The following is a 20000-nucleotide window of genomic DNA, read 5'->3' on the forward strand; positions in this document are numbered from 1 at the left end:
CTGCACTCTACCACGGAGCTACAATTAAGCTTTGCGTGTACTTGAGGGTTTACAAAAAATATGAATACATCACACACCAAATAACATATTCATGATCACGTTGGTGCTAAGCTCACTTGACGATTTCTGCTTAAATGACAGAATAGGTCAGTCGTGTGGCTGAGGGGGACAAAATTCTTGAAGCAACAACGAATTATGAAAAATGAAGACTAGAACACAACCATCGGTCAATTTGCGACCAATTGATGCATCTGTACTCCGCATTCTTATGTAATATACTGTAGTTATGGGTTTGCATTGGACGGCCCAATGCTGGGGTCTGAGAAGATATTCAGCACCTACATCGGTGCAACTGGGGAAAACCTCGCAATAGACTATAAAAATCAAGAGGTTGGACAACTAGAGGGAAAGGAGGTAAAGCAGTATAGAAAAATGGTTGAAACTTGACACCAAAGGGATACTGTTAAGAAACTTTTGTAATGTCTACAGTACACCACGTTAAGTGCAATGAAGGCACAATTTCCTTTTCCCTGTATAGTATTCTGGTGTTATGGGTTCTTTGCAGAAACTCTTCGGCCTACAGCAGCAACGCCTTCTGCTTTTCATTTGTCCTCCTCTATCTTGCTCTAGTATTCACAGTTCGTTAAATGACAGCAGACTCGGGTAAGGACTTTGGGGAGCATTAGAAATGTGGATCCAGTGATAATGTGAACTCGTTAGATTATAATAATAACCTGTGGTTCTAAATCAGATCCCGTGAACATACAGGAGATATCACAATCATATGCCCATTTATACTCCCTGTATAGCCAGGAGAGAGAAAAAATCAAAATGAAAATTAACGATATCGGGAGGTGTAAAATATAAAGAAGTTTCACATTTTTTTCTAAGAATTCAGTTAGTTTTCAAAAACATGGACACAATTCAGAATATAAGCGTTTGGGTTACATGTAGACTAGAGAACATAAATTCATGACCTACAGAAGAGTATATGAAAAACCGTGAAGGTTTGGCCTTTAAACTACACTGTACTGTATAAGGGATCGCGAATTATCTCCATTAACTTGCATGGCAAGTCCTGCACATACGCAACTGGTAATTTTTACACGGAAAACCTGTTTAAAAGTGACGGCGGTCAAAGAGGAAAAGGAAATTGTCATGGCATCTTTACGTGACCGAGTAAAATATACACACATTGCTCTGAACACAGAGGCTTGCTGGTTACTGTTGCAAAGGAGTTTCCACACACAATTAGGCTTTCATCGCAGCCTCACGGGGCAGGTCAAACCAAGTGACTGTTATGAAAACTTCGTAGTTTGACGTGCTGGTTGGCGTCGGTGCGCATATTCATCTAGTGCCACGTTTAAATAAGGGAATCAAGGGTTCCTGCACGTTTTCCCTAAAACAAATTTTAAATCTCCATTAATATTCCGGAGAAAAAAATAAACATAACCAATATTTAGCCAAATTAAAATAAAGGTATGCCAATGTATCAAGTGCTACTACACCTAATTGTGCTTGAAACAACATACTATTCTTCCATGCAAACAATGTCACCATTAATTTTATATTCGCAAAGAAATACAAAGCAAAATTTAGGTAAAACTAAAATAAGCCTGATTATGGCAGAAGTATATCGCTATATGACGATCACGATAAAAATGTTTTTGTAATGTTTCGATAATTAACGCTATTCTTTTTAATGAAACCTGAAAGCCAAAATTAATAGGGAATAGACATACAGCAATCATGTTTAAGCGATAATGGAGAGTCTAGTGAAAGTCCACAGAGTAGTTCATAACAGCAGCCAGCAGATTTCATAAACAAGTCCCCACATCAAGCCAAATTCAGCTCTCTTGTTCAAGTTTCTCGCTCAAATAACATGCAAGCAACAGCGCATACAAGTACCTTGGCAATTAAAATAATTACGCTCGATGCATGAACCTTAATTCTATATTTAGATATGATTGCTTCCAGCTGTACTTTGAAAGCCTTTCAGAAGCAAGACCCGGGTTTTCTCTGCTTCGATCCTCATCTTTAAATGTGGATTTTGTTTTAAGATGAATATTTAAAAAATAACAAATGCCATAATATATATATATATATATATATATATATATATATATATATGTATATAATATTATATGTGTATACATACATATATGCATAAATATATATTCATACATGCATACGTTTGTGTGCGAGTGTGCATATTCCACTGAAAGAATACAGAGTTGTGCATTCAATATGGACGAGGTGGAGAGAAAGATGAAAATTTTTTTATGTGCAGCAGTTGGCTATCTTTACAGGTTTGGTACAAAATTCATCCAAAAGGAACACTTGAAAGGTATGGAGAAAATCTGCAACACCAGTTTGTTTCTAGTCCTTCATACCGACACACTTTTCAAACGAGCAATCGGAGATTTCTGACCTCCGCCAAAGGTTAATGGAGTCGTCGTACAATGGCCAAAGATATACGTGTGGTGGAAATTTTGTCTAAATCCGTCAATTTTTTAAAGTTATCTTTAAAATGGCAAATGCAAATCCGGAACATCTCCCAAATTTAATGGGTACTCCATGACCTAAGATCTATCTGCGGTGAAAATTTCATCAAAATTCGTCAAGTAGCTTTGACGTAATCCTGTCTACAGGCACACAGACTAACAAATAAACAGACTCGATCGCAATACCTCCTTGGCGGAGGTAATAAACCAAAATTTTCTGTGGAATCATGAAATTGTTGTACCGCAAAAACCTGAGTTTTATTATCATCATCATTATCATCTCCTACTACGCCTATTGATGCAAAGGGCCTCGGTTAGATTTCGCCAGTCGTGTCTATCCTGAGCTTTAGCTTTTAAATCAATCCTTCTCCATTCATCATCTCCCACTACACACTTCATAGTTCTCCGCCATGTAGGCCTGGGTCTTCCAACTCTTCTAGTGCCTTGTGGAGAGTTCAGTTGAAAGTTTGATAAACTAATCTCTCCTAGGGAGTGCGAAAAGCATGCACAAACCATCTCCATCTACCCCTCGCCCTGATCTCATCTACATATAGCATTCAAATAATCTCTCTTATAGTTTCATGTCTAATCCTGTCCTGCCATTCAACTCCCAATATTCTTCCGAGAGTTTTGTTCTCAAATCTACAAAATCTGTTGGATATTGTTTCAATGCCATACCACGACTCATGTCCATGAGTCATGACTCATCAATTTTATAATCTTAATTACATTAGCTTAGGTCACTTAAAATATTCTAATTGAAATTCAAATGGCTCAATTTAAATGCCTCTTTCTACTAATATTAGTTGGAAAAATATCAGTTTACTTATTTCCTCTTTCCGGTTTAATTGATTATCTTTTTTACTCATATTTCATACTACTTTTCTAAATATTTCTCATCTGATCTTCTTTCATCAAACAGTTCTCTGATTGGATTATTTTCTCATTTTTTTACTTAATTCTAGATATAGGCTACACGAGAAAATAGTTAATAAATACATATGACAATGTTCTTCATGGCCTCTACTTTTCATCGCAGTTTCGTCAATTTTAAGGAGTTCTAGCTATCGATGCTGACAGAACTTTAGTACAGAATAGTAGGTTAGCCAAGGCACCCGCCATCCGTTGAGATACTACCGCTAGAGAGTTATTGACCCCTTTGACTGGCCAGAAAGTACTATATTGGACCCCTCTCTCTGGTTACGGCTGAACAATTCTTCTTCTCTCAAGAGGTTAACTATTGCAATTGTTCAGAGGCTACTTTCCTCTTGGTAAGAGTAGAAGAGACTTTAGCTATGGTAAGCAGCTATTCTAGGAGATGGACACTCCAAAATTAAACAATTGTTCTCTAGTCTTGGGTAGTACCATAGCCTCTGTACCATGGCCTTCCACTGTCTTGGGTTAGAGTTCTCTTGCTTGAGGGTACACTCGGGCACATTATTCTATCTTGTTTCTATTCCTCTTGTTATTTTCAAGTTTTTATAGTTTATATAAGAAATTTTTATTCCAATGTTGTTATTGTTCTTAAACTAATTGTAGTTTTTCCTTATTTCCTTTCCTCGCCGGGTTATTTTCCCTGTTGGAGCCATTGGGTTTATAGCATCCTGCTTTTCCAACTAAGATTGTAGCTTAGCAAGTAATAATAATAATAATAATAATAATAATAATAATAATAATAATAATAATAATACAGAATCAGTATGATTCCATGTAGATGTGTAACTGATAATATTTATATATAAAATTTCCAAAATGTTAATCGCAAAAGTTCTTCAGAAATGCAGAAGCAAAAGGATCTCACTCGATTGTTTCTAATTTACTCATCCTGCAGGTTTACAGACCAATTCACAACGGATTAACAGAATTAAATTGCAACAAGGCAATTTCACAAAACTACCAGTATCAAAACAATTTAACAAACACAAATTGCAGCCGTTGACTATGTGGCGTTATTGTAGTTTCCGAGAGAATTTTACAATTCAAAGTTTCAAAGTGGACGCTCGTTTCCAGACTAAAAATTACTTCCATCATTTCCATGGCAATGAGGCAACACTCTCAGCCATTTATATTATATTTAGGACACTAATGCCAATGTCCTTAAACTTGAGTCAAAATTATCTTCATCCGATGAGGACGAGCAGATATTACTTATTTAGCACACGGAAAGCAGCTCGTGTTAGGCATTCATTAATGATTGGACGGCAGTTACCTATATGATCGGGCTTAGTATGCTTGTTGTATGCTAATGGATGTTTCACCGTCAAGAATTGGTATATAAGTAGACCTTAGGCCTATAAATCAACCTTAATTCCACATAGTTCCTTCTCTCTGCAGTTTATGGGTGTCATTGTTATACTCCTTTGCTGCTATATTAGTAACATTATGCCCCTATAGTCTTACAGATACCTCTGCCACCTTTACCTTCATACAACGGAACAATTAATCATCTAACCTACTCCTTTGGAACCCTTTACTCAATCTCACACATCTTACACATCTGATCACCAACTCTATGACAGTATCAGAATCATATCTCGGTAATTTGCTTGTAATCCCATTCTTCAGCCATTTGATTGCCTTCCTTACATACTTAACAGTCAATTTCACATGGCTTCTCAGATTTACACTACCCCTCACCACTTTTGCCTCACCCCTTTTTGTCTCTCTTCTCTCCTCCTCATTAAACCTCCCCAAATTACTCCCTTGAACCCAGTATTACATTCACGTCGGGAAAGACCATCTTCATTAGCCATCTTAATCTTATCATTTATTTGTACATCAACATTTCTCTCGACATTATTTTTCATAAAAACTCTCTCTACACATTCATTTTCCCAAAACTAATTAAAACTATTACCTCATAAAGCTTTTTTTCACCTTCTCCCACCTAATTCTATTGCAAGCCTTCTGTTTCTCATTTATTTTACCAAGCAAATACACCTCAAAAAGTCTCTACATTAGAGATATCATCAAATCACTCCCTCCAACCCAATACTGCATCCACATCAAACAGCATCTCTCCATTTGCCTTTCTTATTCTGAAAATTTTGATCATCAACCTTTCTCTCTCCGTTTGCTTCCCTATACAGTAGAACAAGTTTAATACTCCCTGAAGATCTTAATCCCCTTTTCTCCTTTACTTTCAATATTAGCCAACTTTTCTCCTTCTCACAGTCTTCATCACTGCCATATTCATTCTCTTGTATGGCTGCACACGATCTTCTAGTTTATTATGCAACTACACCTCATGAAGCATCCTAGTTTCATTCCCTATACATTTTATTACGTTATCCCACTACTCGTTTTTATTTATCTTCTTACATTTTTATAGCCACAAAAATACCTGCTTTTCCATGTAACCACATCATGGAATTCTGGAAATTTCTTATCTACTACTTCCACCTCAATTTTTGACCTTTTGTTTAATTTCATCCATTTACTCTTAATATGTTCTTCCCAATTTTTCTTTTCCAAATCACTTGGTTTACTTACATTATAATATAGAAAAATGTCCTCACTATTTTCTCTGTCAGAAGAGCACTAAAAAGTCTCTCCTTTAAAACACATATATTTCCCTAAAACACGTCTTTTCACATACCATTTATACAAAGATTTCTTTTCATATTTGCTCCAGGAACTCAAAGCCCACCACTTATACCATCCTTTTCTATCACCTACTTTAGTATTCAAATTACCTAGCATAGTCAGCCTTTCATTTTAAAACACCACCCAAAACATCCCCTTTCACTCATTATTTTCCATTTCTGGACCAAATATGCTTACAAGCATAATTTTCACTAAAGTCGTAACCATACATTCTTTTAACCAACACGTACGACCTCTTTCACCTGTCCCCAGAATCTTCTAGACACTACACGCTCTTCCGCTTCTCTAATTCTACACTTTTCAGCTATCATAGAGATTCACTGCTTGACTTTCCAATTCTTACACCACACACTGCACTTTCACTTTTGCCTCCACAAGTGTTAGACCATCGAATTTTCTGACATTAGATAAAGCAGGTACCATATATTTCATTTATTTCACATGTATAATGAATAGATGTGTATACGTACATAAAAAAATTAAATACAGGAAGGGAAAACTCCTATAAATCTTTATAAGTAATGATAAGCTTTATCATTATCTTTCCAATCTTATCATCATTAGCAATAGCAATATCATCATCGGTTTCAACCTCCTTGTAACATCTATATACCATACCCAGCAACTGCAAAGATCGCTCTCATTCATGAGCTTAAGGCTAACAAATCTGAAAATAATTGGGGCGCTTTTTATTTTATTTCATTTTTTTTTTCTTTTCTTTTTTTTTTTTTTTTTTTTTTTTTGCCCTGGGTCTGAGGTAAAGCGTCTCTAATTTACTCTTCTATGAGTGACTCCGTCGCCTACTGATGATGATGGATTAAACGGGATAAGTCCCACCTGAATGAGCTCGTTGCCAGAGATTTAGAAAAGGAAATGAGTCAGTCTCTCCCGCTTCCCCCTCTCTCTATCTCCCTCTTAATGCAGAGATGACCGACTTCCTGAGAAAGGTCTTGGTTGTATCATGGAGAATCATTCGGTCAAGGCCTATTTTTCCTTTTTGCTTTTCTTTAGTCCACAGATCTATTTTACTTATTTCTTATCAGGAGATGATTTTACCTATTTGTTCTTTTTTAGCTTTAGAGATATGGCTGCATAGAAAGGTCAGTCACACATATTTGTTATAAAACTAATAGCATGTATATATATATATATATATATATATATATATATATATATATATACATATACATATATACATATAATACTGTATATATACACACATATATATATATATATATATATATATATATATATATATATATACTTTGTGTATATGTGTATAAATTTATATATGGTATATATATTATATATACACATTTATATGGTATATATATTACATATAATCACGTATACGGTACATAAATACAAATATATATATATATATATAAATATATATATATATATATATATATATATATGTTATATTATATATATATATATCTATATATATATTTATATATATATACACACATATATATATGTGTGAATAAATTCATATGGTATATATGTTATATATACACATGTATATGGTGTATATAATACACATACACATGTATACGGTACATATATACATACACACACACACACACACACACACACACATATATATATATATATATATATATATATATATATATATATATATACATATTGCATCAACTTTCCTTGACTTTTATGACACTTTCACAGTATTATTCTGGCTAGTTCAGCTAGTCTGGCCAAGTTTTTCAGAGATTCCATTAATACCAAAAATATTATACAATCGTGCACACAAACACAACCATATACACACACACACACACACATATATATACTATATATATATATATATATATATATATATATATATATATACATATATATATATATATATATATATATATATATATATACATATATATATATATATTTACGTCAATATATCCAAGTGAATGCCTGGCAACATTATTCCATAATCGTCACCGTTTTTAGCAAATTTTTAACGGTATAGGTTCCTTTCGTCCCTGAACCTCACCACATTCGTTCTATAACTGTTTAATCGTTGATTCAGTCCATCATCCAAAACATTGGTCCATTAAATGGGCCAGAATTTATGAACAAACTGTACGATTCCCCGATATTTTGTAAGTACTCTCCCGTTTCATAGTTATCTGGGACTTTCCTTTCTAATATATTCTTACGCCATCAATTAAACCGCAATGGGCCTCCCTCTTCTATTCGAAGCAATTCTAAATTATACATGTTTTCACTATACTATTGTTGTCCATCCTATATCTAATATAAATATATATATACATACATATATATATATATACATATATATATATATATATATATATATATATATATATATATATATATATATATATAAAATCAACAGTATATGTATGTACATATCTACCTTATAAAAAACAAAATATGAGGATTCTCATATCTTATTTTTTCCTTAAGATTTTATTTCATCTGAGCATCATGTACTCCAGTGAGTTTTACACATTTATATATGTACCGTACATAAATACACACTTACGTACATATATATATATATATATATATATATATATATATATATATATATATATGTGTGTGTGTGTGTGTGTGTGTGTGTGTGTGTGTGTGTGTGTGCATGCGCATCACAAACTTTGTATTGATTTCTGGTATAATCAGGATAGGTGCATTACTCTATTCAATTCCGTTTAAGTTATTCTCAAAGTCTAAAGAACGTGATATTAATTGACTATTTCATACTTAATATCTATAAATATAAAGATATGTGTACAGTTAGTGATCAACTATCATACATACATCCTGTATAAACACGTGTTGCAGATTTTATAATAAACAATCAAGGCAGATATGGGATGATCTCCATTCTTATTTACTGAGCATGAACTCGGGAAGTTCATTAAAAATCTCTGAATAAATTCTTGTCCCTTGAAAGCTAAACCAATACATCAACTGCCATTTACCAACACAAAAAGTTATAGGTTCGAATCAGTTAAGAGCAAGGTACACTTACTAGGGAGTATAGATTAGATTGGATTGGATTTATGAATTTGCTGGTACTTACATACTATCACAGTACGTCTGCAGGAAACCTTGCAGTTAAAATATGAAGTTAATAGCATAAAGATAATTTGATATCTATTATGGATATTTATATGGATTATACTTTCCTTCCCTTTATGGGGTGGTGGCAAGTTTTAAATCCTATTTCCGCGAAATATTTTGGAACAAGGTTGCTAACCATCATGGTCTGTACTATATTTCATTAGCTACAGCCAACACTGAAATAGATGTAACCTGTACAGTATATAGAATGCTCTCTGTCGAGACTGGCAGCTACGGTGTTGGTAGTAAGTTGCAAAGGGTTATTGCTGAACTAGAAAGCGCAAGTAGCTTTGGACGTCAATACACTTTGCCAAAAAGAATCACAAAGTGATTACTCCCACTTAAGGGAGAAGATATTAGATTTAGGAAATCAACGACAATACCTTTAACACGATTCGTGGTGCAAGAGCCATCAAGTGATTGTACTGATGGGTTTACCGATGTACTGAATAAATAAAAGACTTCAAAACTATATTTTTGGGGTTTGACTATTCGCGGGTAAGGTACGATTTTTAATAACGTGAAAAACAAAATCAATTTCTTGCACATTATAAGGGAATGGGATGTTTTCCATCAGAGAAGGGGCAACCTGCTCTGGAGATAGATGAAAATGATACATTACATATCAGGTCAAGCTAATGTTGATGGCGTGTTTTGTCCGGTTTATTTTAGATGAGTAATCTTTACCAGCTTTCAAGAGCATTCTTAAAGTTTGGCATAAAGAGAGAGGCAATTATTCAATATTTATTACCAAACTGTAAAGTTTTTTGCATAAACATAATGCTTAACAGTACCTTTCATCGCCTATGCAATTAAATATGAGACCTTTTGTCAATCACTGAAGTTTCAGGGTTTCTTGCATGTTTTACAATAGCCACCAAGTCTGTGCAAATTAGCAGATGCATTCAACATTAGTACAATACCTAAATGTTAAGCTGTCTTTTGCCTATTTTAGTAGGCGAGACGCTCCAATGCTTTCTAGAGAGGCCTGGGAAGTTCTTTTTATAACAAAAAAATATTTATTAATTGTTTGCTTTATAGCTAGGGTGGAACTGGGCCGTTTAATTTCTTAAATAGTGTGCAATACTCTTTTAAAAGTAATTCTCCATACTAAGGTGTATTTCAATCTTTCACGTCCTCCCAATTCTATAAAATTTCCTTCATACTTATGTGTGTCTTTGATATACGTCTCAAAATTTTCATTCTAGTAATGCGTTCATATCGGAGCAAGCATAAGAAGCTGGTGTGTTCGGTTGACGTTTTTATATAAGCAATGAAAGGTAACTGATCTCTATTACAGCCACGGGAGCCAACTAATAATTGAATTAGTCATACATGCAATGTCTTCGTTTGTCTTTTACGTCCTATCATGTGAGCAGTTTTCTTTAAATAATTCAATGCATAGCAGGAGGCCACTTTCCATACAACTATAAATCAAAGGATGCCAGAACTGAGCTAAATCCTACTATATTGATTTTTTAAACAGATCTACCTTTTCTTATTTCCGGAATTAAGGTTCACTTTTACAATCTACTTCCGTTATCTGTCGTTCTTTCAGCCTACCATGGAAAAGAAATGGGTATTAGGTTAACCTTTACACAGACCTTCACATAAAACCACAGACATACGTTACCCCTATCTTTCCATGTTCCCTCACACATATGGAACATAAAAAGAGCAAACAGTTGCTTTTTCTACTGACCTTCGCATAGAGGGTCCTTTTTCGGGGGGGGGGGTCATAATATGAGCGTATTTGTTTATTCGTAATATACGTTTTCGTATCTTAACTATATTGTTACCCTAACAAATTTTTCAATTCTCAAGAACAACTTTATAGTGTGGATTCGTTTAACTTCACGATACAAAGCTAAATTTTCTTGTATAGTAAAGAATAAAATAAAATTATATTATTGACTGATTTGTGTATGAAACTGACATCAAAATATAAGAGGTATGGACTCAAATATACATTTTCAAAAGATCGTATATATGGCACTTGCAAAAGCTTTTATAAAATAAGTTCTTGAATAAATAATACAAACGTTCCACATCACATGCAACATGCAAATAGAGCTCTTATCATAGCTCAACAGGGTACGTATTATCAACTAGTTAACCATCTAGGAATCTGTACCAATGTTTACTAGTCAAAAGTAGCATCATATTCAAGATAACAGCTACTTCCTTCAACAGATATATATATATATATATATATATATATATATATATATATATATATATATATATATATATATATTTATATATATATATATATATATATATATATATATATATATAATATATATATATATATATTTATATATATATATATATATATATATATATATATATATATATAGACAATAATGATTACAGAAGTCGAAGTGTCTTTTAGAATGCAGGATAAAAGCTTGAGATAAGGTAAGGGCATATGAACGATTATTATTCTTCTCAATCTTTTTAATGGTTCTTGAAGGAAGACAATATCAATGAGATCTGAATTCCAAGAGTTTTGGAAAATATTCATAAAGCCTATTTCATTAATGAAGGAGGATTTCACCATCTGACCTGTGAACAAATAGTTTCTCCTTAAAACTAAGCAATTGTCAGTTCAAATGATACTTCCATGGGTCTTGGAATTCAAGTTTCCTTCAACAAGATTAAAAAAGATATAATTTCTGTCATGACATAATATCTATCATCTGTCCACTGTATCTCGTAATCCACTAACTACTTAAATGTAGAGGTAAACAGTCTGTCCCCCAATTAAAACGCTACTTTTTACTTGTTTTACTATCATTTGGTGAATCTTTATCTGATTGAATTCGGTTTTAACCGTAATCTTAAAAATTATATATATACATAAATATATATATACATATATATATATATATATATATATATATATATATATATATATATATATACATATATATGTATGTATGTATACTGTGTATATATATATGTGTGTGTGTGTGTATGTATATATGCATATATATAATATATATATATATATATATATATATATATATATATATATATATATATATATATATATATATATCCGACCTAGCCCAAACCATAGACTGCCATTTTTACCAGGAAAAAAAAAAAAAAAAAACACGGACCCTCTGTTGACCTTTGTTAATGTAACTGGTGGTCAGTGAGCTATGGTTAATTGCAACCAAGGTTATAAAGGACGTGGGTTAGCAACCCCATTCAAAAATAATTGATGAAAACCAGAAGGTTACCATGTTCTAGGAATCTATGGGAACAGAATACTGTAAAGTAGGAAAAAAAAAAAAAAACATAATATTACTAGCTATGCTGGTTGGAAAAGCAGGAAGCTGCAAGCCATAGGGCTCCAACAGGGAAAGTAGCCCAGTGAGGAGAGCAAATGAATAAATAAAACTATATATAAGGCATGTATGATTGTATGCATACGTTGTCTATTTACATATAAACACACAAAAAAGGACTAAAAGAAAAAAAAATGAGGCTAAAATCACCTTTAAACCATCTAGCGTAACAATGAGGTGAAAATAACAGGCTTTTGTCCTAACAAAAGTCTGACCTGAAAGACGGCAATTTCCGGTGATGTTGCCAGATGGATGAGCATAATCTATTCGTTTTTTACCTCCAAGTTTCTATCGTTTTGAAAATTGGATAAAGATGTTACATTGTAATCTCATTCATCACGTAACGCCATAAATTTTAGGGCGATATGTGTGACAGTTCTTCATATGAATATGAAGGTAAATCTAAATGTATAAGTAAACATATTCATAAACCCATTCATACATAGATACGTACATACAAACATGCATAAATGATACATACATACATACTTATATATATATATATATATATATATATATATATATATATATATATATATATATATATATATAATATATACATGTGTGTATATATACATTATATATAGGCCTATGCATATATTTATATATACATACATACATATATATATATATATATATATATATATATATATATATATATTTATATGTATATATATATAACATATATATATATATATATATATATATTTATATGTATATATATATATATATATATATATATATATATATATGTATATCACAAATTACAACTTTATTGGGTTTATCGTCACAAAACCTGGCTTCAGGTAAATAGTGTTTACCAATGTATAAAATACTTTTTTTCTTAAATTGCATCTTTCATTACATGTATGAAACTGGCGTCAAAATACAAAATGTATGGGCTGAATATTATCATCATCATCATCATCATCATCACCTCCTCCTACGCCTATTAACGCAAAGGGCCTCGGTTACATTTTTCCAGTCGTCTCTGTCTTGAACTTTTAATTCGATACTTCTCCATTCATCATATCCTACTTCACGCCTTATATTGTAGTCCTCAGCCATGTAAGCCTGGGTCTTCCAATTCTTCTCGTGCCCTGTGGAGCCCAGTCAAACGTTTCATGAACTAATCTCTCGGGGAGTGCGAAGAGCATGCCTAAACCATCTCCATCTACCCCTCATCATGATCTCATCCACATATGGTACTCGAGTAATTTCTCTTATAGTTTCATTTCTAATCCTGTCCTGCCATTTAATTCCCAATATCCTTCTGAGGGCTTTATCCTCAAATCTACTAAATCTATTGTAGATTGTTTCATTGTCATACCATGACTCATGTCCATAGAGTAACACCGATCTCACTGAACTGATATAAAGTCTGATTTTTATATGAAATTTTAGGCGATTTGATTTCGAAATTTTACTTAACCTAGCCATTGTCTGATTTGCTTTTTTCAATCTTTCACTAAACTCTAATTCTAGAAACCCTGTATAGAAGATCACTGTTCCTAAATACTTAAATGATTCTACCTCATTAATCCTTTCTCCTTCCAATGATATTTCATCCTACATTACATACTCCGTTCTCATCATCTCTGTCTTTCTTCTACTTATCTTCAGACCAACCTCGTGTGATATTTCATGCATTCTGGTAAGCTAGCGTTGCAAATAATGTGGTGTTCTGCTAAGAAGGACAGCATCATCAGCATACTCTAGGTCTGCTAAATTCCTATCACCAATCCAGTCCAATTCTTCTCCAACATCTCTGACTGTTCTATACATTACAAAGTCCATGAGGAGGATAAACAACCTAGGTGACAACACATTCCTTTGGAGTACTCCGCTGTTCACTGGAAACTCACTTGATTAAACTCCATTAACATTAACTTTGCACTTGCTATGCTCATGAACAGACTTAATCAAATTTACATATTTAAGAGGAATTCCATAATAACTCAGGACTCTCCACAAAATTGGCCGGAGCACACTATCAAAGGCTCTTTTATAGTCCACAAATACCATCAAAAGGGGATTTCTATATTCTACGCAATGCTGTACATAATTCAAAATGAAAATTTGGTCAGTGCAACTTCTACCTTTTCTAAATCCTGCTTGTTCATCTCTCAGCTTTTCATCAATCTTTCTCTCCAGTCTCTTAAGAATATGCATACTATATATTTACATATCAACTGACGTATGTGTTATGCCTCTGTAATTATTGCAATCAGTCAGGTCTCCCTATTAAAATACCTATTTTCAGGCCCCCCCAAAAGGGAAAAGGTCTAAAAATAGGCATTTTAAAAATTTCATATAGTATGTATATTCGATACCACTGCAAAAGAAATTTATAAAATGAACTCTTCAATAAACGGTTCAGACTTTCCACATCAAATAGTTTATAAGAAGGTACATCTTTAGTTATGGATTAAGAGTAACATCTATATACTATGTAAATAAGTAGTTTGTACTTTCCTTTCTCTATTACGTACTGTCCTATTTCTTGGAGCGTGCTTTGTGCAAGCACCAGCTCTAGATCAATAATAATGACCAAAATTGATCATCTTTACTCTAGCATTCCTTATATATTCATTACAGTAACTTCGGTACAAGATAAATATCATTTCTATTCACGTATTTTACATGAATTCGATATCGACGTAATATTTGGTTTGAGTTGTGCTTACAAACACAATCTCCCATTACATGACTCTGAAATACTGTCTTATTGAACTAAAATTTCATCACTACTAATATACAGGAGATCCATCATTTTAAATATAATCTCAACGGTTTCAATTCAGGAATAATGTCACATTAGTTATTCAAATATTTTTTCATAGCATTATGAATTCAACAATGTCGACTACCATTTTCATCACACACTTACTGCCAATATCTAAACAATTACCCAGGGGCAGGCCATTCAGCAGCAAGATGAAACTGAAGGAAATATTGTGGTTGAAGTACTAGAAAACCATTTATCAAACTACCTCCTTATGTAGTATGTTTGAATAATATATCTGTTTCTCTAGTAGACCTAGTGATGAGTTTTCCTATTTTTGCAGTTCACGGTACCCGAAAATAAAATACTTTCTTATGTATATCCTTCATCATTTCTCATTTTACTAGATTATGAGATTTTCGCCTCCTTTCCTTCTCCATACAGCTGATAATCACAAAACCTCTTTTAATAGCCTTAAAAAAATCTTTATATTCTTTTACCTTTTTAAAATAGCTTTCCTTCTCTTCTCGTCTGCAGTAACCGAATATGAAGGAGAAGTGCTGAGACTCAGCAAAGTCAGCCGAATGGACATGGGAGCCTACTTATGCATTGCTTCCAACGGCCATCCACCAACGGTCAGCAAAAGAATAAAGGTCAGCGTTGATTGTGAGTATCTCTTTCAACATCCTCATGTGGTTTAGAATAAGAGTGTAGGATAGCATCCGAGGCTTCTTTTATAGGAGGGAATAATCGTTACCTTTAGTTATGTTATAAAGCCTGGGTCGGTTAAAATTGGGAGAAGCAAAACTTTTAAATTGGTAAATGGACCCTAATCAATTGTAACTGGGTGTGCTCCACTACTTTCTCTAATTTCCTCATTACTACTAAATGCAGTTTTATTCTCTTCACAAAAAAAAAAAATGATATTTCACAGTTGAAAATGCAAGGAAACAAAATTAATTACCATCCACTCAATTTATTACTTATTCGGTCATTTCATATAAGTTTACTTTTTTTATGAATGTTCTTTTTGGTAGATGCCTCTTTGTCTCTGGATTTCTGACACTAATGTTTTACTGTGTGTGAGATAATCTTGTTAACATAATCTGTTACTTCCGATGCTCGCTTGTCTACTTGAGTTTACTTAAAATAGTAATTTTCATGTCTTTACTTCTAAGAAAAAAGTTTGGCTTTGTAACCATGGTTATTATTCTAACCAATTTGAATATCCTGGATAACAAAGGGGATATTTCATATATTCATTAAACTCTCCTCTTTTCATCTTGCAATTTGCGACGTCTCCACTCACTTTCAACAATAAAAACTTCAACTAAAAATGACGTCACCAATTCTCGCCAAACATCTTCATCTAAAGTCCATTTTCTCATTGTTTGTCATGCAGTTCCGCCTATGCTCTGGATACCTCACCAGCTGATAGCGGCAGGCAGGGGCAGCACAGTTGTTCTCGAGTGCTTCACAGAGGCCCACCCTACATCTCTAAACTACTGGACCAGAGGAGACGGGAACATGATCTACGATTCAGGTAAAATTTTATTATTATTATCATTCATAGGTAAGCTACAGGCCTAGTTGGAAAAGCAGGATGCTTATGGCCAAGGGATTCAACAAGGAAAATAGCCCACTGTGAAAAGGAAATAGGGAAACAGATAGAATATTGTGCTTGAGTGTACCCTCATGCAAGAGAACTTTAACTCAAGAAAATGATACGGAGGCTATGGCATTATCCAAAAGTAGATAACAATTGTTTGATTTTGGAGTGTACGTCTCCTAGAAATGCTGCTTACCATAGTCAAAGATGTGTCTTTTGAATTACGTTACTGCTCAATTTAATATGGCTACGTTTACTCAATTGAAAATATTACTCTAGCTTTGCTTCTCTCCCTAAGCAAATAAGTATTCAATTGTTGCATTAGTAAATTTTTCATTTCTGATGACTGTCACAATTTCAATTAAGTTAAGCGATTTCTGAATTTCCCGATAACTCAATCACAAGGTTATTTATTAAAAAATTTAAGAGGATCAACATTGCATTTTTATTTTCAAGGGAATCCTTTATTATTCTTTTCGTATATTTTACCTTTCATAAAACTGATTTCAATTTAAAATAAAATAACATGCACATACTTTCACAAATGTCTTACTGGAAATAAAGGTTAAATAAATAAATAAATAAATATTCCATAAATCTTTTGGTCCAACTAAAAAGAATTCGGCGTAAAGAGAGGTCTCTTAGAAAACATTTATTCTTCCAGATTTGCAGTAACGGAAAGGTTATGATAGCATATGTATGAGTGAAAATCATATGTTTTGTAAATATCAGTCGGAATACAATACGAAAAATCTTCCTGTTTCACAATTTCAGCTAAAGTTTGAAAAATCAGATACCATCGTCCAATTAACTTTTCATTGGTCTGTAAGCGACCTCTTCAAAATATGAAGGATAAAAACCACAAACGATATTTTATGTACCTTGTGGACATCATAGGCATGAAAATGTTGATCTGCATCTCCAAACTTATTCAAAGCTAGCACCCATCATACATTTCTATACACGCATACAAACCTTTACATATATATATATATATATATATATATATATATATATATATATATATATATATATATATATATATATACACATATACATATATATACATATACATATATATACATATACATATACATATATATATATATATATATATATATACATATATATATACATATACATATACATATATATACATATACATATATAAAATATATATATATATATATATATATATATATATATATATATATATATATATATATATATATATACGTGATTAATGGATAAGTCGAGGACGTTAAGTTTAATTTCAAGTGCAAAGGTGAAATGGTTTCGAATCTTCTCTCAACACCAGTCCCACTTCCGGATTCTGGGTTAAATCATAAAATGAATAGTTCAAAATTTTGACAAATTCTAAGGAGAGAGAGAGAGAGAGAGAGAGAGAGAGAGAGAGAGAGAGAGAGAGAGAGAGAGAGAGAGAGAGAGAGAGAGAGAGAGATTAAGTCGATATTATGAAAAGTCAGATTTTTTTTTAGAGAGCGATAGAAATGTCAATCCCTAAAAAATCAGAGATTAGAAATACATTCAAGCACCTGGAAAAAAAAAATTATTTTAGACAGCGAGCGATTTCAAAATCAAAATCTCTCTCGAAAAGAAATATGCTTTAAACTTTGCATATCTTTTTTTTTTTTTTTTTTTTTTTTTTAATTCTGGCGTTACAACCCTATGCGCAGATCATCCTGGATCAGTCGAAACCGGTCTCTCAAATTCCAATAAAGACATTTGATAAGGTTATGACCGGATTCTTTTCGTGGTCAGCCACCGTGTGATGTGCTGTAGATACCTATATCTACCTATAGACCAGACCAATCTCTCTCTCTCTCTCTCTCTCTCTCTCTCTCTCTCTCTCTCTCTCTCTCTCTCTCTCTCTCTCTCTCATGGCATCATCATGAAAAATTATATTTTTTTTTTGGTGATTTTCATGTATATACTTGCAAACAATCATACATAATTTATTGAGAGAAACATACAATTACGATTATTTTCAAAATATCTCGAACTTACTGCTACAATGAAAAACGACATTTTCAATTTTCATTTCCTTTATATTCCATTTTTATATTTTTATTTTATTTTTATCCCATAAAATATTATTCTAAACATATTTAACCATATTTCTTAGCGAAACCCTTATATATAAAAGGAATTGTAAACCTAACATTACACAACAATCACTTGTTAAATAAAATGAGCTATCGTAAAAGTATTGCACTGAAAAAAATAAATGAAAGCCAATAAATAATGTTTCTTTAACCAAGGGCTCACGCCGGAGAATCTGTGGAACTACGTAAATAAGAGGATTCCTGTAGGAAACACGTAGACGCCGAAAGGGAAATTATCTTTAATGGAAATTGCATCACAGAAAATCTGTCCTAAAAGTTCGTGTATAAAACTCAGGCTATATATCAGTTTAGTGAGATCGGTGTTACTGTATAGACATGAGTCGTGGTATAACATGAAATAATATCTAACAGATATTGTAAATTTTCGAACAAAGCCCTCAGAAGAATATTGGGAGTTAAATGGCCGGACATGATAAGAAACGAAAATATAAGAGATTACTCGAGTGCCATATGTGGATGAGATCATGGTGAGGGGTAGATGGAGATGGTTTAGGCATGCTCTTCGCACTCCCCAAGAGATCATTTCACCAAACTTTCAACTAGGCTCCACAAGGCACTAAAAGAGTTGGAAGACTCAAGCCTACATGGCTGAGGACTATGAATCGTGAAGTAGGAGATGAAGAATGGCGATGTATTGATTTAAAAGCTCAAGATAGAGACGACTGGCAAAATTTAACAGATGCTCTTTGGGTCAATAGGCATGTGAGGAGATGATGATGATGGTGATTTGAGTGTGTAAATAAATAAATAAATAAATAAATAAATATATATATATATATATATATATATATATATATATATACACACACACACACACACACACACACGTGTTTATTCGTGGAAAAAAAATTAGAACACCAATTCCCATCAAGAGGGCCCATGTTCTTTTGTAGGCCGACCATGGTGACTTGAGGAACTGTGGCGATGAAACCCTCTTGT

General features: G+C 32.9%; 1 protein-coding gene and 1 long non-coding RNA gene across 6 annotated transcripts in view; one reads left to right on the top strand and one right to left on the bottom strand.

Moving 5' to 3' along the window:
- LOC137627478 (lachesin-like) overlaps window positions 1–20000 on the top strand; it is a 770122-nt gene that overhangs the window by 720953 nt on the left and 29169 nt on the right. For all 3 annotated transcript variants that reach the window (XM_068358565.1, XM_068358580.1, XM_068358573.1), the window contains exons 7-8: window positions 15843–15971; window positions 16708–16848. In XM_068358565.1, coding sequence (XP_068214666.1) covers window positions 15843–15971; window positions 16708–16848 — 270 coding nt within the window. The remainder of the gene's footprint in view (window positions 1–15842; window positions 15972–16707; window positions 16849–20000) is intronic.
- Window positions 1–20000, bottom strand: part of LOC137627501 (uncharacterized) — a 742199-nt gene that overhangs the window by 571380 nt on the left and 150819 nt on the right. The gene's annotated exons all lie outside the window — the stretch shown is intronic.

This window comes from Palaemon carinicauda, chromosome 2, assembly GCF_036898095.1.
Source record: "Palaemon carinicauda isolate YSFRI2023 chromosome 2, ASM3689809v2, whole genome shotgun sequence".
Classification (NCBI taxonomy): Eukaryota; Metazoa; Arthropoda; class Malacostraca; order Decapoda; family Palaemonidae; genus Palaemon; species Palaemon carinicauda.